Below are 23180 nucleotides of genomic sequence, written 5' to 3'. Positions count from 1 at the left end.
GCCGACAGGGTGGAGCAGGCCAGCCAGGTGCATGGTTGTAGAATCCCAGAGAATCCAGAGATTGACAAAGGTGGTGTTGCAGAGTTGTTATGATTGTACAACCAGGCAAATATGGCAGAGACCCTGCCTGACATAAAAACCAATTAAAGGCTGGTGCCATGATACTGGGAAATTAGACAAAAACAGACTACGTTGTATAAAGTGTTGAGTCACCACAAGCTGTGAAGACACACTCCCTGCTCCTTTACATAGATTCTGTCAGTCTCTGAAAATCTCCAATCCTCTAAGTGTTAAGCAGGGCTGAGACTTTCAACTATATTTATCAAACTTTTATGAAATAGAGTTAAGGTGGCCAAAATCAATATTTAAAACATAACTTATAAAATCCAGGGAAAACGTACAGCTTGTAGTAGTTTATCTACAGAGAATTATCACTGAGATTTGTGCTCTCCTCAGCTGTACAGAACTTTATAGTGAGTCTCATCTCAATGTTTATCTGTCCAGTCCACACATTTACCGTTTTGGCTCTTTTTCACTGTTCTCACAATTTCATTTTCTACTGCAACAGGAAAATGTTCTCACAGAGAAGGCTTTTAAAATCCCTCTGCACCGTGCCTGCACAGCCACAAGCAGCAGAAAGACGCAGTTTGAGACTACGTAAATAAAGTGCAGCATTTAGTAACTGAAAAGATATTTCCCCCAGGAGTTAGTGGAAACCAAAAACAGAGTTTAATATTTGAATATTAGACTTAAATTCACCATGTTGCCAGAACCAGACTTCAAATTAATAATAATCTGCATGACTGTAACATCAACTGAAAGTTAAGAAAGAAAATATTACAGTAAAAATGGGTATGTCTGTGTCATCTGCGCTTATTACTTTACCAGGGAAAACATCCATGGAGACATGGTGGTGCAACATGCTGTGATCCGCAGGAGAGGACTCGCTCCCTGTGTAGATATTATCAAGGTGCCAACTGCTCTGCTGGGGTCCACTCAAGTAATTACGACATCAAAATGCAAAACAATAATGCAAATTGAAATCCAAGACAAAAGGAAGCATGAAAATGAGAAAAACACAGATCAGTGAATCTATGACTGATGGAAATAACGACAATATCAAGCAGTCATGATATATCTAATGAATAAACATTAGGTACGATCAGATCGTGGTACCAGAAAAACAACATAAATGATAAACAATGGGCACACAAGGTGATTATACACTAATGAAGACCTCCCATAATAGAGTCCCCTTACACATCTTAGATCTGGGTGCTTTTGTATTCACTGAAGTACTGTATAAAAGTCCTATTATGAGGTGCTTGTACTGCGCTCACATGTTTAAATTATTGTTACTTCACTTTTCTACTACGTATAGGGGGGAGGAACAGTGGTCAGTGGTTGGCGGCATTGCGTCACAGCAAAAAGTTTCTGAGTTTGACTCCCAGGCCTTTCACCTTGCACCTGCATGGGCTCTCTCCATGTACGATGGCTTCCTCCCACTGTCCAAAGGCTTGCATGTTTTGGTCATTTGCTGACTCTTAATTGCGCGTTGGCCTGAGTGTGAGTGGTTGTTTGTCCCCTCACGTCTTTATGTGTTGGGGTTGTGATAGATGTGGAGACCTATTGATGGTGTACCTTGCCCCCTCGCCCAATTATAGCTGGGATTGGCTCCAGCCGACCCGCAACACTGACAGAGGGGGTGGATGGATGTTTCATAGGCAAATGTTGTGTTCTGCTCTGCTGGATTTGTTTCATAAAGGCGGCTGCTTTTTTAGGTATTTTGCAAATTCAGATTATGAACACAAAATATAACAAGACAATTATTATGTATTTCTGTCATTAAGAAAGACTAAAATGATATGAGTACTTTTAGTATTACATTTGCATTACATTTTGTTAGTTTTTTGGCATTTTCACGTCAGTAAATGCTGAACTTTCTAATTGAGTTCCTTTAACCAACCAGTCATCAACCAGTGGATTTACATCTGTCATGTCTTTGTACTTTAATCAATTCTTATTCTGCAAAAATCTCTAATAATTCTACTAGCAATTGGCATGTGAAATACACAACACTTCTAATATACATTTGGGTATTGATAAATTTTGACAAAAATTCTCAAATTAAATACAGTTAGTCGGCTAAAACTGTCCCCTGGCTTATTGATATTGTGTCATATAATATAGTAATCTGGTTGTGAAAGTACTTTTAAAGTAGTAGATGGTGATTTGAGTGATTTGATGAGGAATCCAGAGCACTATCTGTGGTCTGGCAGTGCAGATGGAGCTGCAGAACCGTTCCATGGAAACTCCACGCAGTGTCGTAGCCACTTTATTTGAAACAGAATGTTTGAGACCAATTGCCAAATGAGCCTGGATGGAAAGATAAATGGATGTGCTGAGGTGAAGGTACTCGAGGAGAGTGCGTTGGGGACAGCTAGACAGCCTTGGGAGACTATTTGGTCACTCAGGGGATGGAAAGTCTGTCTCAGTGGATTTATTGAGTCAATAAAAGATAAGGTCACTGTGTTGTAGGCTTTAACATTAATGTGCCATTTAATGACCCTCAACATGGAAGCAACTAGGTTATAACCAGTACTAAGATATAGCTTAAGGCGGTTATTTTGTAATGAAGCAAGTGCCTGTGTGTGCAGCTGGACCACCGGTGATGCTTCAGAGAGTTTCTCCTTAGTAAAATAATATATAGTCAAAATTCTTTGAAGTATGTGAGGTGAAAAAATCCTGGACTCTACTCTTCTCATTTGCAGTCCTGCCAGCTACTGCCTCCTAACTACACTGACATAACTACACATTCTCTTTAAAAAAATGTTTTAGTGAAATATAAAACCTGCAAAAATAATCAGACAGAATAAAATAACTAAACTGACAAAGCCACCAGAGGCTGTACAAAGGGAGTGGGTTTTCTTTATGTGAGGGTTTGCTTTCCTCTCCCATCAGCAGTGTCGCTTTCAGAGGGAATTTAGATATATGTTGAAAGAAAATCAAACAATAAAAAAATCCTACATAAGTCATTCTCTTCTTCCAAGTCCCACCATGGAAAGAAATGTAGCCGTTGCCTGAGAGCAAAAAAAAAATGGTAATGAGGAAGGGTGGGCTGTCAAATTCAGGCTATTTAAAGTACAGAATAATTTCATGCAGTACCCGAAAGAAATGTAAACAATTTTGCTGTATCTTCACTTTTTGACAATACAATTATTGCATTTGCTCAACAGAAAAAAAAAAAAAAAGATGTGATGACTGAGTCTATGAGGGACACAATTAGAAAGAAATGGGTGTGGAAGCAACTTACTGCCCTTCAATAATTCTGTATCGAGTAATGTGCATAATAAAGCTGTGTGTGTGTGTGTGTGTGTGTGTGTGTGTGTGTGTGTGTGTGTGTGTGTGTGTGTGTGTGTGTGTGTGTGTGTGTGTGTGTGTGTGTGTGTGTGTGTGTGTGTGTAGTGGGGGGTCCCCGTTTACTCGGTGCTGCTGCGCGCTCTTCCCGCCCCCTGTTTCAGACTGACCAATAGGAACAAAGGAAGCTCCCGCTCGACCAATGAGCATCGAGGCAGGATGGTGAATAGAAGTTTAGTTTGTGAGTTGCGGGCAGATTGACGGAGGGAGTGTGTGGATTTAGAGTGAAATGAGTTTATTCAGACATGTTTGTTAATCTGTGTGTTCCCGTAAAGTCTCCTCACGCTGCTGAACACGGTTAACCAGGACCCCCCCCACACCACCACCCTCTGAACCCGCAGCTGTGTGTGCGGAGCAGGGCCGGCTGGCAGGTGTTCAGAGACGGGGACACATCGCTCCAGTCGGCTCCCCGAGCCTCAACAGGGCGCCGGACACGGCCGAGGACACCGGCCCAAAGAGCCGCCAACCGGGAACAGAAACTCCCCGTGAGTACCGTCAACCCTGCCGGAGCCGAGTCCCGTTTTTAAAGTGTCCGTGGTTAAAGAAAGGCTGCCGTGTCGCAGTGAGAGTAACGTGAACGCGTCGGTGTAACGGCCGACCCCCCCGCCCTGAAACCGACCGTTACTTCAAAAACAAAACAAAAAAACAAAACAAAACTCCTTTTTGTTCACGGCGGTAGAAAAATCTAAATCATGGCCTGGAAAGTTACTCCAAAGGCAATTCTCTTCTGTGGTTGTTAACCTGTTGTATCACCCCCCCCCATCCATCCACCCAACACCAGCACCCCCAGTAATCTGAGATCCAGCGCATTACGGCAAGTCAGCGTGTCCGGTAGCCGCGGCAGGAGTCCCCTCTGTGGGGGAGAGGTGGATGATTTCCGCCGGTGAGCAGTTAATGGGGATCTGTAACTTGGGCTCAGAGAGCACAGAAAACTACAGACATTCAACACAGTCAATTACTGAATTGATTTTTTTTTATTGCTCAGAGGCCAAAGAGCGGATGGATAATTTATGTGTTTTATCGCTTCCCAGTTAATACTCCTGTCGAAACAGCCAAATGATCGGCGGGACAAATCCCCGGTGAAGACATCAAAACAAAGGCGGATTTGAGCGTCTGTCAGAGAGTAAGCCGATGAGTCCGAAACACACTCAGATGTATTAATTCTGAGCTCCGATCAATCCAGATGAAAATGAGGTGTAGCAGGGCACACACGGACTCCGGCAGCCGTGCCACAGCAAAGACGGATTAACGGGAGGACTGACTCGTAAAGGAAAGTCTCCTCACACACACACACACACACACACACACACACACACACACACACACACACACACACACACACGCACACACACCCTCAGTCTCGTTCTCACGCTGCCTGCTGAGGTTTTTGGACACCGGAGCTGGGGAGTCTCAGTCGGCAGTGACAGCCGTGAACTCGGAGCTCAGAAGCGCTGTGTCCCGGTTCTTTCCTGCCCGGAGAGACTTTCAGCAGCAGAGCACCAGCGGACACGGACACGGACACTGTTGGTCCCGAGCGATGAAGCCGGGAATTGGCTGTCCCGCTGGGCCCGCTGCAGGGAGGCTGGTGATGGTGATGGGGACCGGGACGACCCGGAGTGGAAGCCGATGTTTGCCTCTCTTTCTCCTGCTCCTTCTCGCCAGCAGCTGCCACATGTTGCACGGCCAAGGTAAGAGCTGGGTTCAAATGTCAGATAATGCAATGGAGAATATTTCTATTCATGTATCAGTTGAGGTCTGGCTGTTTAAACAGCAGTATTTGTGGAATTATGCAAACTGTTCTGTCTGAAAACACTGACAGGCTCATTTGTTACTCGGACCATGGTGACTGAGGGAGTGTGAGATGATGACTCCAAGTATAAAAACAAGGGTGTGATTTATTAGACTGAGTATACAGTAGAGTTTATCCCATTACTTAGAATGTGTCTTTGTCTGCATGGGGGAATAGACACTGTGGGGTGTTTTTTGTGGCTCAACAACCTTTTTTTGTAAATTAAGCCAGAATGACTGTGTAGGAGGAGGAGGCAGGAGGGGGTGTGGGATGCCTACTAAGGTTCATGTGTTTAATTTGTTTTTATTGTGATGATGATGCATAGATTGTAGGATGATTGTTGGATTATGGTATTGAGGATCTGTATGGAGGGGGGGCAGGCTTACAGCTTCCAGGCACTGATAATCCCCTTCTTAGTCAATGACCTGCTTAACTATACAAATGTACAAACACATATATCCTTGCAACTGCACATCTTTATTAATTGGAGTTGCTTCCCATTAGTCCTGTATTAAGCCTGTTGCGCTGGAAGGCATCCAGATTATTGTTGGTAACTTGTGACTGCATTATTTTACTGTGAAGAGTAGCAACATGAGAGAAGACAGATATGATGAGATATCAATATATGGCCAAAGCTGTTTGTGGAAATTGTGTGTTGCCATGTTACATTAATTTCTGGGCACTTCTGCAGCTATAAGGAGTGATGGAACTAAACTACGTGTGTGTGTGTGCGTGCATGCATTTCATGGGATCATGTCAGAGTGGCAAAACAAAAGCACAGAAAAGGTCAGACTGATGTCAGCACTCAGTTTTCTCTGGGTCACAGATGGTGTGGTGGGCAGAATATAAGGCTGGGGGTGATCGGGAGGAGGTGGTCTCAGGAATGTCTGTGCATGTAAGTGTCTGTGTTTGAGATGGGGTAGAGTTATTTGTGACCGCATGGAGAATGTGTGTGCACTGTGTGTGCAGGGATGTGCCTATGTGAGTGAAAAAGAGAGCCAAGGGAGGAGTGCAAGAAAGTCATAAGAGGGAGGCAGCGTGGCAGGGGGAGAAAAAGGTGTTGTGGGAAAGGAGCGGAGAGGGGAGTGGCAGGAAAAGGGGATGAGAAGGAAAAACTGAGAGTGGTGGTGGGGGGGTTAGAGAGGCAATGCAGCGCCCCATACTTGTCACTCAGAAAGCTGTGCCTGCAGTTCAATCGATGATGACGGTATGACAACATCTCTGTGTGTGTCAAAAGTTGCTCTGCTCTCCCTTCTTTTCCCAGTCATCACACTCAGTCTCTCCCCCTCCCTCCTAGGTGTTGAGGAGTAGGTGGAAGACAGAGGGATGGTGTGGTTGCAGAGTCAGCTCCTTCTGTCCTCCCTGTAATGTCAAGGTCTCAGCCACAACACCCAAGCTACCACCCCCACCCTCAAACCCACCAGACTCTCTAAGCTGCCTTGGCTCAAAGGGGTTGCCCTATTGTGAAATGACTATAGCTCAGAGTGGCTGGCAGGGGTTGTGTTTGTGTTTGTGTTTGTGTGTGTGTGTGTGTGTGTGTGTGTGTGTGTGTGTGTGTGTGTGTGTGTGTGTGTGTGTGTGTGTGTGTGTATGTGTATGTATGTATGTATGTATGTATATGTGTGTGCTGGGGGTAGGGGTGAATTGGGAATTAATGAAACTGAATCGGGATGAGGCTGCTGGAGGGGTGGGGGTGGATTGTGTGTGGTTATTGATTTGATAAGCTGTGCCAGGCGGCCAATCGAAGGTTGTAGATTTTCCAGGTTCCGACCCCTCTATCTCCAGCATTTATTAGGATGTTTTATTTTAGGAGGAAAAGGATGAAATTCATGAGCCAAGGTTGATCCTCCTGATCTCTCCCCTTCACTCTCTCTCTCTCATTCCCTTCTCCCCCTTCTCCCCCTTCACATCTTTCCCTTTTTCACTCTCTCCCTCTTTCTCTCAGTTAATCGATGCCCACACCCCTCCTCATAAATGCAAGGCTTTATATGAGCCAACTCGCGTCTCTGGAAGCACATTTAAATAAGCTCATCGATCTTTCATTTTAGAGTTTAAGTGACGGCAGCATTTTACTGTCTCTCTCCTCCTCCTTCTCTTTCCTTTCCTCCACCTCTCATCTGCTCACCTCTGAACACTCCCTTATTTATTCATAACCCCTGCCTCCCTCCTTTGCTTCTCTGTCACAGAGTAGGTCCTGCTCCACAGCTGTTTGACTGATTCACGTTTCCAGCATCGATATAGACAGAGCCTCATTCTAGACTTTACATTCTGGTTGAAGTCAGGAATAGCTCACATTCAGTTTGTTTCAAAATTTAAATCATACTCAAAAGCACTAACAGGGCTCCACAATGCCTCAACTGTAATATTGAAGTTATTATTGCAAAATGAAAACAACAACTTCCCTGTTCAATAGCCATGCATTCCAAGAAAACCACTGGTCTTCATCATCTCTACCCTTGACCAAGGTAATTGCATTAAATCGCAACTTCATGCATAAATCACAACTACATCTTAGCTTTTAAAGTATTTAATTTCTCTCTTCAAGATAAACTTAAGGTCACAAACATGTTTGTTTGGCTTCTTGTTTTTTGCGCTTGCTAAAGTAAAGTTTTGTTATCATTGCTTAAGTCAGAAGTTTTCTTAAGTCTCAAGTAGGCCAAGCAAAGTTTTGAAATGCCGTGCTCTTCCACTTAGTACATCTATCAAACTGATTAGGTTTGATATGACACGTATCATTGGCTTAGCTAAACCCAAGCTTGATGCTGATTGGACCACTGGACATGCTTAAGTGAACCGAGGCCACTGATATGACATTTGGGCGGTGGGCTGCGGCCTGGGAGAATTCTGCATTATGTCAAAATCCAAATTGAATAGACTAGCATGCAACTTGCACATGTGCACAACCACACACAGACATGCACACACAAAGTCTTTCTGTCTCATCAGTGTCAAGCAGTTAAAGCGGATGTGGAAATTTGCTTAACCATGTTGTAATGAGGATAGGGTACATTAGAGGCCTCATCTAACTGATTATCATCGACCATGCTGCACAACCTTACTGTGACTTTTCCACCTCCTTGGCACTCTTATGTCTGTTTTACATGTTTTTATTTTATTACACTGATGTTCTTACTCTGTGTGGTGACCTTTGAAACCAATGTTTTCAGAACAGTTATGAAGCAATTTGGATTACGGCCTGTTTATTTTAGCATGGTCCGTTACTTTAGCATGCAACCTGGGGATTTTGAGTCATTGCAAACAGTAAATTTAGGTTCTTTTTTTCACACATACAAATTTAATCTCACATTGCTGTGGTTCAAATTCTGGAGGCCTTGGGAGAGACTTATGGGCCTGATGGATTGTGCGTGTGCATGTGGCTGTTGGAAAAAGAAGGGAAATTATGGCTGAGAGGGCTGTGTATATGTGTATATATTTGTGTGATCATGAGTGTGTGATTTTGTGTGTGTGTGATAGATGTCAGGTTAGTCAGGTCTAAGAGGAAGTGAGGTCCCCGGTCGACTCCCTTATTTCCTGTCTGTCAGGAGGAACAAATCACCACACTTACCTGACACTTTGTGGTCTGTGTGTGTGTACCTGGCTGTGTGTTTGAGGGGGACATGCGTTTGTGTGTGTTGACCTGTCTCTGTGTGTGCTCGATCTGGGAAAGAGATTTTTGTCTTGACAGGACTGCGGACTACATTCTGTATGTGTTGCTGGCAGGTGTGTGTTTGGGTTAGTGTGCATGTATTTTATGTGTCAGACTTGTACTAACCTTCTTTCTGTACTAAGTGTTTTCTTCTAGTGGTAGAAGAAGTCACAACTATAGAGAGGTCTTTTAATGGAAAGTAATTACTCCTGGGTGTGTGTGTGTGTATATATGTGTACAAAGGAGAGTGAAGCAGGTGCATCCAGCTTGTCTTCTTTTGTTCAAACACAAACTTGCTGTTGCTGATATTACTCTTTTTGTGAGTGATTAGTTTGGTTGGTGAGGCCACTTAAAGGTCAGCCGATTCATGTTTCCTTGTATTACTCTGCCTGTGGTCAGTTCATTCATTCATCTTCTGCTTGTTTCTGGGCCACAAGGGTTACTGGAGTCAGGCCCAGGTCACACTGGGCGAAGGCCGGGTACACCTGTCAGTCCATCACAGGGCCAACATATAGAGACAGACAAACTCACATTCACAACTTAGTCACCAATTAACCCAAACATGATGTCTTTGGAAGGTGGGAGGAAACCTACGCAAGCACGGGGAGAACATGCAAACTCCGCACAGAAAAGCTCCAGGCACGAGAATCGAACCTACTACCTTCTTGCTGCGGGGCAACAAGCGCTAACCACTATGTGGCCATGCTGCCCCCTGTAGTCAGTTACAGTCACAAAATACATAACATTAGATGTATGCCGTAGATGCATGTGTGTGTTTGTGCCCAGTCAGAATATTTTCCTGTGTGTGGAAATATGCTATTTATGGAAGTTTTCCTCAAAAATATCCTTCAGAGCTTTGAATTATGAGCCAAGTGGGATACATTCTGGTCTCCCACTGCCTACCTCTCAGCCTTCCTTCTTTTTGGTCTTCATTTTTTGTGTTTTGTGTCATTCAGTACTTCTCCTTTTTATTTTATTTAATTTTTTCTTGTCCCCCCATAAGGGACTAAAGAATCCATTGCTGCAGGACCACATAGGTGGAGTAGAGGCTGTTTTGTTGTTTAGGCCTTTGTGTTTATTACGTAAGATAGCAAAAGAGGTTGTTCATCCACTCTGTATACGTTTTTTTAGGAGTTAGGTTGGGCGGGGGGGCAAATAACTGAAGCTTTTAGCTTTCAGTAGTTTTTAAGGCAAATTTACAGTCAGATCTCCAAATAATGCAGAGTAAAATGAAGTCTACTTAGTGCATGAACTGAACTGATGAAAGATATCTCAAATCTGAGAAAGAAAGGGGTATGCCCTAGGAGATGTGGGCACACACACACACGTCAAACTATTTGTCAATGAAAATGTGAAAATGTGTTTATGATGTCAACGTACAGTGGTTCTCATTAGTCTGTTTACTGTACGGCAGAATGATGTGAGCCCAGTCATTTACACACAGTTTATGCACAGTTGTTCTTAGTTGTGTATTAGAAGTGTGTGGGATTTGTTGTGTCACTTCAACAACTCCATAAAGAGTTTGGGTTAGATTGGTTTTCTATGTAGAAAGCCTGAATGTAACTCTGTGCGATATCAATAAACTTGATTTGATATACACCGTTACTCACTCACTGAATTGGATATCAATTTTGTGGCATTTTGTTGGCCTTGGGGTTTTTTCTGTTGAACCTGTAAGCATTTGGTTAACATTTGGTCTAACATTTGGTTAGAACTATGGCCATTTTTCCATTCACTTCAACACAATGTGACTTTTGCAGTCGCATTTTAGCATTACCTTCAGTTATCAAACCTGGTGTTTGAAACCAATTTTTATACATATTTTTTGTTCGTAAAATTTAGTTTTTATATATTTATTTGTATAGTTCTATCAATTTTCTTCATCTTTTCTGGCTTTATCAATCCTCTTTTCTTTTCTGCTGTAACATGCACATTTCCCTATCTGAGGGAATAATAAAGGATTATTATTTTATTTTTTATGGTCTCTGGTTTTGGCTGGCATGTTCTGCATTGAACAGGTGAAGGGGATATACAACAAAATAAGCTTGTTGTTTATCCCCACTCTGGCTCTCACTTAACACTCAGTGATGTACCAAAAACTAACATTACTGGGGAGCTGATCCGTCTTTGTGTGCTGTACCCATTTTTTCACCCCAGGTTTCTCTTGTATTCAGTGCAACTGAACAGCACACCTGTCAAAAGATGTTGGTGTTTCACTTGTTGCACTGCTCGATAATAGGAAGATATGGTAGGTTGTGTTTATAAGCCTTGTAGAGAGCAGGCTTAAGGTCAGTTCCTGTATGACTGCACGATATGAGGAAATCTAAACTAACATTCGTTAATTTTCTGGTGCCTAGCAAGGAATCCATCTGACATGTGGCAAAAAGAAAATTTATGAACAAAATCATTTTCTAGAGTAGACTTGCTGTGTATAAACTGGAAACTAATGTAAATGAACAAAATAATATTCCAGACATGAAAATGCAGAGAGAAGACCACTGACTTCAGTTCATCCTCGTGCTGCTGCTGATGTTGCTTGCAGGTAACGCTGCAAGAGAGGGCTTCCTTTTACAACAGGCATTTACTCATAGCTTAAACACTAGAGCACTGTGTTTGTGTAAAAGAAAGTATGGTGGCATGATGAAGGACACTCATTAAGTTTTGAGATTTCATTAAGACACTTTTTTAGGACATAGTCATATTGTGAGGAAAATACATGACATGATTATTCAGTGTGTACTCGTCTGTTACTGTTGCTTTTTAATGTTAACTTACCATGCAATGAAAAATTTATATCAATGGCCTTCATTATTTCTGAAAAAACATGTCAACTTGTGAGCAGAGCTGGAAAATTACAGGTCAGAGGTAATGAATACGAGGAGAAAGAGACCTAATGTTGAGTCCTCTAATGAACATGATAAACAAAATGAATAACGAGGAAACCAAAGATGCCAAATAAAAGATAAACGATTCACAAAACCCCAAGCTTCTCAAACGTGAACCCCACCCCCCAAAAATATATACTTATATATTCATGTGAATAAGTCAGTCTTTTTCTGAATATTTTACTGATTAAGTTTCACTGTTTCTGAAAGAAGATGCAGCCAGAGGAAGATAAGGCAAGACCTCCTAAAAGAAACCAAGAGCTGCTGTGACAGGGTCATCATATGTGGTACAATTTATGGGGCTTAATGGATTTTAAAACTTTAGAACATTTTTAGAACTTTCAGCATTTGGAGTGCAAAGTGGTTACGCAGGGCTGAATGCCTCAAAAAAGTACCATGGACTGGATTAATCTTTAATCAAGGAAGTGATTACATGGTTTTCATATATGCAAAAAATGTTTTGAAACGTTCACTCATGAGCTGCAGGTTGTGTTCTGGACAATACCAGGTCCAGAAGAGGAATTAACATCCCATGTAGCCAGTCCATTAAATTAAACTGAATAGATGCACTTTTCACTAAATGTTATTATGAATTGGTCTATTGGAAATGGTTATTACACAGCAGATTTCACACTGGAGGTTACAAATGAAGAAAGGAATTTCATTCATAATTATCGTCACTGATGGTGACAACCTGTAGTATATCAGCTACAATGGTTAAGATGGTTTCATTTTCCTGATTGAGCTTACAAAATACACATGCAATAGACTGTGTTCAAGGAATGGGTCCTGCATATATATTATATGGATAAATACAAAAACAATAATTACAAGTCTATTCATGTGATATATTTGTATGCCTCATGCATAAATATTTTCATTTTATGTAAATTATAACATTACACCCTCATATTCCAGTCCATTTGGTATGAGAAGAATATTGAGTACAGGACAATGAACACATACATCCACATTTATACTTTCATAAATTCAGATTTACATTTTTAATGATGCTGAAATCACATGCTAATGTGTCATATGTAAGGTAATGTTGGAAAGGATTTCTATTCACAATTCACAATTCAACAATTGGTGGAAGTACAGTAGCAAGTAGCTGGAGATACTCATACTGAGACACTCACACCCTCCTAACACCCAGGAAATGTCTTCAAATCCTGGCTTTGGACTGTCATTCATATGGTGGCAGCATGAGTTGAAGGTTCAAGAGCAGTCTTATCGTGAGGTGAAGAAAGCAGCTCTCTCTACCTCATGTTTCAGACAGTATTGGAATTCAAGCTGGCAACTTTCCAGTGGATCATACCCAAGACTGTCTCTTTATTAAGGGACTTTCTTCTGTTTATCGCTCTCTGCTTCGTCTTTACCTCCTCACCTCACTTTTCTCGTCTGCCTTCATTGTAACCGATGTAACTATGGCATTTGCAGGGTGTGGAGTGCAGATTGTTCAACAGAGAAACATTGAGTACAACCCCCATCTTGCTCACCATACCCAATGCACCTGGCTGAGGCTCCATTTGTTTGTGTTTGTTTTGATTGTGGTTGGCGCCATCTTGCCATTTGGATAAGACCTTTGCATAGTGAATATCTAGTCACGGAATATGACTAAGGTCAGGTGGGGTTGAGCAGATGAGTGGGACTGTACATCGTTGTATGTGTGTTAAAGCAGTATGATTTACTTGTTCAATGTAAGGGCTTCACTCTGCTGCAGGTGTGTGTTCTCAGCTTGATGCATTTGATCTGCCACAGGTGTTTGAGAGGGTGGCTGTGTGTGTGTCTTCCTGCATGTGTGTTTGTGCACACCTGCCTACCTGTGGTGATTTATATGATAGGCTCAGAGCAACAGAGAACTGTTTCTCATCTAGAAATAAGCAGGGAGGACTATAGTTAGTGTGTGTGTGTGTGTGTGTGTGGGTGTGTGTCTAGCCAGAAGTTTTTAGCTCAGTCCTTTGATCCAAACTAGAGGTGAGCGTACCTCTGTGAGGAGCTAGCCAGCTGTATGGAGACTTGGCTGATGCTACTGAAGTGAGTATATGTGTGTGTCTACGAGAGTGTATGTGGGGCAAGCCAAGTGCCTGGCCAGACTCAAGAAGTGTTGGCTAGTGTTTGTGCTGCATGTATACGTACAGTACACGTGAGCAACACATAATAATGTGCCTTCATCTATCAGTTTCCTGACACACAGCGAGTGCTGATGTGAATCAAGCTCTGTCTTTTATAGTACTAGTCATTGAAAATGACAATGGGAATACGTTGATTTTCTTTTGAAAGGTTCAATCATGAATGCTTTAAGAAGGGTCCACTAAAATTCACACAAATGCTGCCTTTTGTGAAATGGGCACCAAATCAGTTTTCTTTCCATTTCCTGTAAATTCCCTGTGATGTGATTATGTCTCTCTGTCACTGCGCTGATTCCAACACTACCATAACATCCTTGAAGGAACTGCTAACTCATTTTCAAGGTAACATACCTAAATGCAGAATAACTTGTTTAATTTTTTTTTTTTTTAAGAGTTTGTTGAAAATGTCCATAAATTATTTGTGTTTTATAACTATCTCCTTAGTTAGACCCTAATTTAGATCTGTGATTTAACTTTTTGCAGAGTGGCGCTGACATTATAATTTTACATCTGCACCTCAGTGCGTTAATTCCATTTTAGGGAGTTACATGTAGGGATAAGCAGCTTTCTGCAAAAATGATTCATTGCATCAGTGCTGACAGGGCAGTGAAGTTGTACACACCATCCGGCCATAAAATCATTAATCATATTTTAACAAACCACTAATCACTCCCTATCAAGACAATGAGAAAATCTGGACAAGCTCCCAGTCAGGTCTGGACTATTACTGTACATTTATGCTGGTGGTTCCATCTGCTAGTTATTCCCTTCACAACTGCAACCTGCTCTCCTTTAAGTATAAAAGTTATTTTTGATGGCTGACATATGGAGTTTTAAGGATGCTAAAGAGCAAGGAGTTGGAAAATCACCGGGATCAGTTTAAAAAAAAAGTCATTTTCAAGATTTCAGGTCGTTGTATTGTTTTGCTTTTTGCTTTGATATGCATGGCTTCATGTTGTGTACTGTGTACTTAGTTTCACCAATATTTGCTGTTCATCCGGTACTGCCTTTTTACAGTAATAAGTGGTGCTAAAGACCAATTTACTAACTCTGGTCTCACTTCCCTCCACATCATGTTTTTACTGAATTGGAGCCAGTGCTAATTTGTGAAATGCTCTTTTTTAAAGGCTACATTGTGTTGTGTCACAAATATTATAGATATTTATGACACAGATACTGAAGATACTGGATACTGATAATTTTAACAGATACTGTTAACTGTATACTGTTTCAGTGGCATGGAATTGAACAGATATTGATTAAAAATGATTTGTCCCAAAACAGAATAAATGTGGTGTTGATTGATGGATGAAGAAATTAAATGCAACAGACAGATGAGAAAAAGTTCTGGCATTGTAAGAGAAGTAATCAAAGTGAGAAAAACAGTCATTTAAGAAAAAAGTGTGTGGAAAGAAAGAATAGGTTGTCCGTCATGGAGTCAATGAAAGAGATGGATGGGAAGGAGAAGACAGCTCAGAAACAAACCAACGTAATCAGAACACAGTCTGATTTATTTGGTCAAGACAGATGAAGTGAGTTCCTCAAAGATGACGACTAAAAAGAGAGAAAATAGTTTGTTGGCTAATGGACTCACTTTATCCATTTTCCTTACCATACTTCTAATCCCCTCTTACTCGCTTCATCTTTATTTCCAGTCATTACACATCATTCTTTTTTTTTTTCTTCCCTGCTTGTGTTACATCTTCCTCCCCTTTCTACCACTTATTTCTCTCCTCCACTCTCAGTAATTGGGAAGGGGCGGTGCACACGTATTCATCTCATTAAGTGCGCGCGCATGCACATACACACACGCACACACACTATTCTCACAGACAGTTTGTCATCCTGTAGTAAAATGAATGTGTGTTTGGATTGAATCACAAGTCATCTCTCACAAGATTCATTTTATCTTGTGAATGTGGAAGCAGAAACAGGGAAAAGCAAACAAATGAAAATAAAATGAAAGCATTCAAGTGAAAGAGAGAAATTAATTATCCTGTTTGCTTGCTGATGCAAACCCTTCAATAGCACCCTGTGTTGAGCTGCTGTAGAATTTGCACACCCAAGTGAACATTTCAGGATACACACATACAAAGATACACTCTCGCACTCTGTTATCTTCAGTTTATTTCAACCTAGTGGCTCAGCTGTGTTTAACTGTTGGTTGTGTGCTGTCTCAACATTCGTTTATGATGAAAAACTTGGTTCAAACAAGTCGGAGTTGATTAAGAGTTAAGAGCTGCCAACTAATTGCATGCATAATAGCACTTGTCCTAGTACCACCTGGGTGGTGCATGCACATTGTATGCCAGTTGCTGCGGTGAAAACCAAAATGGAATAAAAATCTATTGAACTAAATGTTTGTTAGTTAAATATTTATCTATCGTCTCTTTGTTTTATCTTCTTTACAATACTTACAAAGCTTCTCAGATGTGACAATGTATTGTCCTTGCTAGACATAATTTTAAACAGAATGTCTCTAAACAAAACTACTAATCTAACTACGAATCTAACTTAGAGGAAGTTAGATTCATCTCTTTCTCAATTTTCTAACATCTTTCTCTTTTTTTACATTGCTATTATAGTTTGATGATGCAGGAGTAGGCTTATTGCCAGTGTACTAATGGTAAGTAAAATTAAATTTTTCATGCAGGCCCTTTTAAGATTACATCATGCATCTTGTGCTGCTTTCACGTGACAGAAAAATAAAAAATCTTTAATTAATCATACATTTAATTATCTCTTCTTATAAAAGAGGACAAGGGATTTATCAAATGGACCACATTATAAACAAAAATCTGTAAACGAGCCAAATCACATGACAGGATTATTTTTTAAATAGATGATACCCAGAGTTTCCCTGAGAATGACTTTGGCAGTATACAGGGAGCCAGGTTGATGTGTTTTGATCTCTTCAGTTTAGTTGTAATTCAGAACTGTCAAGTTTTTAGTGTAGTCTTTTTTCATTATAAAGAAAGTTATTAGTGGAAAAGAGTTGTGTGAAAAATTTATAGCCACAGAAACTGGATTTCTTTCTGTACATTAATATCTGGGCTTTGATAAAGTAATGCTTCAATAGTCTGATTTATAAAAATGCTCTTCTGTCTGTTTCTCAGTGTTCACACCAGCTGCACAGCTACACCTGGTGATACAGTAATTTTCATACTAACATATTCATCTACAATATGAACCTCCTGCACTGACTTTGGCTACTATGATGGTAAAAATTACTTGTTGACACCCCCACACTATTTCTCAGTACAGGAAATTGGATAGAGGCCAGCATGTCATGGCACAATTTATTTGATTAGTGGTGTTTTATGCAATCACTGATGAATTGTGTTAAGCAGCTCATTCACCTTCTTATAAGGTCTGCAATAGAAATGTGTAATTAGTCAGGGTCAGCAGATCTTAGGACTGAATGCCATAGAACTGTATCATGATTGAATACTTCTCTGTTGAAATTCTTTTCTTGTACAGTTTGATTTTTCTTAGAGGACAGTGTGACCGTCATTATCTACTACTTCAGACAAAGACATGTTGAATTAAGATTGAAATAAAGATGATGTTGAAGGCAGAGTTGTCTAAGCAGAATTTTGTTTATTGGAATTCTCAGATGTAGCTGAGAGGAGAGTACATGCAAGGCTGTCAAGATCGGTGCACATGAATATGAAGTGATAGCTTACTGAGGATGCCAGGTGTGTCTCTACCTATGAAAGAGGAAGCCATAACATTAGAGGGTTAACGTCTCAAAATAATACAGCTCTCCATTCCAATATGCTGACATCTTGTAGATTTACCTGAATAAACGTATTTTTCATCAGTACAAATTAGAAAAACACGTTTTCCTATTTCAGCGAAAGAATATGACAAAAACATTATAATGAGAAGAAAATCAGAGTTAGATTAAAACTACCACGTAAACAAAATTTTATATAACAAGGGAGAAAGTTGTTCAAGAAAAGATCGACGCATAGATTATTGCCCATAGTTACTGATATTTTGCTCAGGACAAAAACTATAATTAATATATAAACTGTGGAAAAGTCCATAAAAATGTTCATTGGCTCCCAATAGGACAACGTACCCGTCTTAGAGAACTGAGCGTTCTTCACATTGTCCGTTTTTAAGTGAAGCTATAACAGCCATTGACTGTCATCGCTGTACCCACCCGCCTGCTCAGTTTTTGAGAGCCAATTTGTACCAGTCGATGATAAATAAGTCACGCATGGACAAAAGAAGGTCTGACTTGCACAGTGAAACCACAAATTCTCATGCGGCCAGTGTAGCATTGGTATTATAACAGTAATCTATAATAGTTTTCTGTAATAATATGTTGTGTACTCTGAAAGGCTCTGTGTGGGTTTTGCTCCAATAATCCACTGTTCTAAATGTCAGTCCATGGCTCTAGGCAAACATTATGCTGATTACTGCAACCATCATTTCTAAACAGCTCCTCATGCCTGGCAAACACACCTTGAATGGCTTTTGTTATTGTGTTTGTATGGGTGTGTGTGTTTGGACCTGAAATTTACTGTTCACTGTAGTCGTTGGCCAAATCTACTTGATTATGTGCTTTCAGAGTCACTTTATTTGACATTTTGGCTTATTAGGATGTCAGTTGCTCATCAAAGTGCCTGTGTGTGGGCTGTGCTTGTGTACCTTGTTCATCGGAACATTTTTGTGCATCGGAAGTGTGGATAATCGCGGTGTGTTTGTGGATGTGAATGGGGTTTTGAGCCACCTGCTTTTAACAGGCTCAACACAATCTCTGTTGGAAGAATTTCTGGTTCTTCAGCTTCTCTTTCTGAGCTCTCTCTGCCTCTCTGTGTCATTTCTCCTTCTCCCTTACTTTCCCCTTTTCTCATATCATGCTCTCCCTGTCCATTGCTAGTCTAAATCTAATTAGCTCTGATCATGAATGTATTAGGCTTGTGTAATGACACACCTGGATCTCCCTCTCCTTTCACACAAACGCACAATCACATTCAGCACACAGCAGCCATTAGATGCCAACCTCTATTGTCATCAATGAAAAGAGTGAGGGAAACGGAGCAAAGGGGTGCTATGTTTTGTTTGTGTGTGTGCTGCTGGATGAACAATACTGTGTGGAATACAAGACCAATTCATTTGTTCGTGTTCCTCGTATTTCCCTCCAGCAATGACTCTCCAACACAACAAGAAACATATTGAGCTAATGTATCCCAAAAATTAGAATCATGTAAGAAAAGACAACTCTGGGCATCATGTAGCAGCTTCTATTAAAGTTTTAACAAACAAACGTTTACTGTACATAGCTCTTATTACACACATATGGGTTAAAGGGGAATATCCAGAAATTCTCCTGAAGCAGTACATTGCATTGCATTGCACATATATACATATTTAGAGAGACAGACAGATGGACATATTGTGAAAAAAGAGCTGGTTAATGTGCTGACCGAACAGCAAAACACAAATTTAAGTGGATCACAGTGATGCGTGTGCTTTTTTTTTTTTTTTTTTTTTTTTTGACAATTTGACATGCATTAAAAAAAGATGGGCATGCATCAGAGTTTACTACTCCACAGGTTTTCAAAGTTCAAGGAGAATCTCCTTTCATTCATTCGTTTGTTTTTTTTTGCTCTCTCATCCCTTTTGGTCTGACTGTGTCTTTCCATACTGTCAATCCCCACCTCCATCCTCTGTGGTGTCACATTACATTCAGTCTGCAGAAACTTTTCCCTTTTTCATTTATCCCACACCTCTCTTACTCTGTCACTTTCCACCCCCTTCTCCCTGCCCTGTCCTCATTTCCTCCCCTTTAATCTCACTCCTTGTTGCCCCTCTCTACCTCCGGCTCTATACAAGGAAAAGGGGGTGGTAACTCGTTCCCTAGGGGAGATCCACAAACTGCACCCTTTGGCACCAGCTGTCTCTGTGAGGCCCAGTGTATGGTTACTATTTGTGGTGCCACATGGCTCTGGGTGATGGATTTCTCTCTTATGTGTGTGAGAGAGTTGGTGAGTCAGAGAAAAGGGTGTTTGGTGAATTTGGTCGGTAACTCTATCTTTGACAACATGCAACTAAAAGCATTAGGTTATAACAACTGCCAGCAGTGGATAGGGCTTTGGGCAAGGATAGAAGGACAAATGGGGTGTGGTGCTGAACAGCTGTGTGTATATGCTTTTGTATTTGTGTGTGCGCATCTGTGTGACTGTGTGCGTGTATGTCGATAGCCCATTCCTTCAACGCCAGTCACTGTGTGAGCACTTAGTGATTATGGTGGCCCAGCGTTCTTAATTTGTGTAATCACTGTTTAATTGGCATTGAGGAAAACACATTAATTAGACCAGAAGAAGTCTCCGGCTTCTTCGTGCAGTCATTCATTAGTCTACTTCAATCACAGGCAGCATGGGAGCCTGACATACTGCGTTGCAATCACAAGTTTATGAAGCCACAAGGATGGCAACTTACTGGGCACACATGTTGCCATAATGCCACTTCATGAGTGCAATTACTGACACCTTGACCTGTTTAAGTGATGTGTGAGGGGGTTGTGTCACCAATTACAAAGGTGTTGAAAGTGTAATTTTCTTCAGTATTTAAATAGGTACTGTAACTACTATATAGTAAATACTGTATATATCCAAAAGGCCAGGGATGAAAAAATAAGAGCGAGAAAGCACTTTCTTACGGGTGCTATTGCTTCTCCTAAAGGAAGGAGAACAGAAAAATAAAGCAGTTTTTCTGATTATTCTAGTGGATAATTTTATGATAATCTGAAATTAAGAGCATTATCTGTTAAAATGCAAAGCCACTTTGATCTGTTGGAGAATAAACTGGTTTTAAAGGGATTTCTGTTGAAGTGTGAATCTTATGTTTTCGCATTAGAGCAAATCTGAGTTAATGTACACCACAGAATCAACTGAGCTGTCTGCAATAAGTATTCTTTTCCAGTTTTAGAACATGAATGGTTGGCTTCATACACAGGGCTCCTGAGTAAAACCAAGATTTTATTTATTAGTTAAAACTAAGGCTGAGAATGACTACTAAGAATATTGTGACATATACACTACAGTAAATTGCTGTACTTTGTTTTAATTCAGACACTTAGAATACTGTGTTCCCTTCATACTGTTCATTATGGCATAGACTCGGATGATTAGTTGAGCTTTAGCTATCTCTAATTTAGTGTGCATTTGTGTGTGCATTTTGGCCTGCTTGTTAGCGCCACGCAAGAGCCAAAGTGCAGTTTTTAATTACAGCTCTCTGATAATTTAGAGAGGAGGAGAGAGACAGCACGGGAGGAGAAAGAGAAAGTCATGGAGGAGGGTTAGTTTAATCTCACAGTTCGTTTCACCCATTGCTTTTGGGTTTATACTTCCTTTTAAAGACATAAATCACTGATCATCCAGAGAAAGACTGAGCGAGAGAGAGAGACTGTTAGATTAGCAGCAGTGGTTATATAATCATAATCAGATTATAAGAACATTAGCTATAATTTCTTTCTCTGTGATAAAGAGGTAAAAGATGGAAGAATTACATAGGGGCATTTCAGCTGGCCAGCTGTAGATGTGAATAAATTGGGTCATGGAAGCATGTATGTGTGTGTTGTTTGTATGTGCATGTATGTGTGAATATGTGATTATGCATCAAGTGAGAAAATGTTTCTGTTTGTCTCTTAAGTACATCTGCTCTCAGTGACTTCACAGTGTGTACCAGCTGCTCACAGTTGGAGCATCCATAAATATACAAATAACTCATGAATTCATTCATTTAGTCCCATGTATGTCTGGCTATCTGATCTTAATATTATACTGTCTGTGTCAACCTGTGTGCTCAGTATGTGTATGTGTATGTGTGTGTATGTGTGTCATAAAAGTGTTTACAAGAAAGAGGAAACTGGATAATTTTCTCCTCCTCTTTTCAAACATTTCTCAGAGGAAAGGATTGGGAAAAGGAGAAGAAGTAGAAATCAAGTGAAGTTGGAGTAGAGAAAGAATAAAACATGGAACTTTCCTTTTCTTTCCAGGCCAGTGATTCCCTAATAGGAAGTCAGTCATTTCTGTGGATTTTTGTTCTAAATTTGTTAGAGGGAACCATAAAATGAACCTGAAAATTAAAGTGTTGCCAGCTATTTATAAACAAATTGAAACAGTGCTGCACTTTTTGCCACTTTGACTTTCCTAACGTCCTCCCTCTGGCCATAGAGGAAGCTGGCAGCAGGGAAGAGACAGCAGAAGAAGAAAGTGGGTGTTATTTCAAGTAAAAACTTTCTTTCCTCTATTCATGGCGGAGCAAGTGGGTGATAGGGGAGTCAAGAGAGCTAAAAGAAGATGGGGAATGCTGCTTTGTGCTGAAATCCAGTGTAGGCTGCAGGACGTTATAAATAGGCACGGATATGCATCATTGACTCGAGGCTCTATTCTGGTCTTTTCATGTAAGTGTGGTTGTGTGTAGAATTATGATTGTGGTGGAGTGCGTGTGTATTTGTTTTGTATATTGAAAGAGTGTGTCTTCACACCTTAGCCAGAAACAGGAGTGTTAAAACCTCTCTGGCAGTGTGTGCAGACAGCGTTTTCACTCCTTTCTCCTGCATCTATCTCCCTCTGCCACTCAGTCCATCCTAGAGGACATGTTCTGAGACATTTACACCCTGGTTCTGTCCCTGTGATATTTTCTCCTACCCCATGAAGCCTGTTTTCCCCACCCGTCCCTCTGTTCTCTCTTTTCCTGACATGCCTTCAGAGACCCCACCACACTCAACCATCAACCCCCCCCCAGTTTCCATCATCATCCACATCCTTTTTTGTCGATCCCTGCTTCTCTCTTGGGTTCAGGTGTGTCTAATCAATGTCTAAGCTCTTTAATCCTCTCTAGATGCTGCGCTGCCTGGTGTCTGTGAGTGTGTGTAAGCATGTCTGCCTGATTGTAGTGTCCCTGTATTTAATACAGACAAAGAATAAAAATAAGGGAAGTCCAGGTAACAGATGAACTCTTCTGGATGAATTTGCCTCCTGTGAAAGTTTAAAGTGTCCTGTGAAAACAGAAGAATCTTTTTCAATATCATTGCATAGATATCAGTTTGAGAACTAGAAGTAAACTTTCCTCAGTTTTTGTGTTATTCTACTTCCCAATCATGTGACATACCATGGTCATAAGTAGTGCTTGTAAGAAAAGCTACTGAACTTAATTGTTGCGGCCACTTCCTCAATGATTTTAATGCTACTTTCTGGGTTGAACAGTGAGTACCCCCCCCAAAAAAAACAAAACATAAAAACAAAAAACAAACAAAAAACCCATTGTTAAAACAAAAAACACCTGTA

General features: G+C 40.8%; 1 protein-coding gene across 1 annotated transcript in view; it reads left to right on the top strand.

The window, feature by feature from the left end:
* The first annotated feature begins 3637 nt into the window (after positions 1–3637).
* Positions 3638–23180, top strand: part of LOC115045525 (protein sidekick-1) — a 196860-nt gene continuing 177317 nt past the window's right edge. The window contains exon 1 of the mRNA XM_029505265.1: positions 3638–5105. Within this exon, the coding sequence (XP_029361125.1) occupies positions 4955–5105 (151 nt within the window). The 5' untranslated portion in view covers positions 3638–4954. The remainder of the gene's footprint in view (positions 5106–23180) is intronic.

This window comes from Echeneis naucrates, chromosome 1, assembly GCF_900963305.1.
Source record: "Echeneis naucrates chromosome 1, fEcheNa1.1, whole genome shotgun sequence".
Lineage (NCBI taxonomy): Eukaryota > Metazoa > Chordata > Actinopteri > Carangiformes > Echeneidae > Echeneis > Echeneis naucrates.
This window is presented reverse-complemented; position numbering and strand designations above follow the sequence as displayed.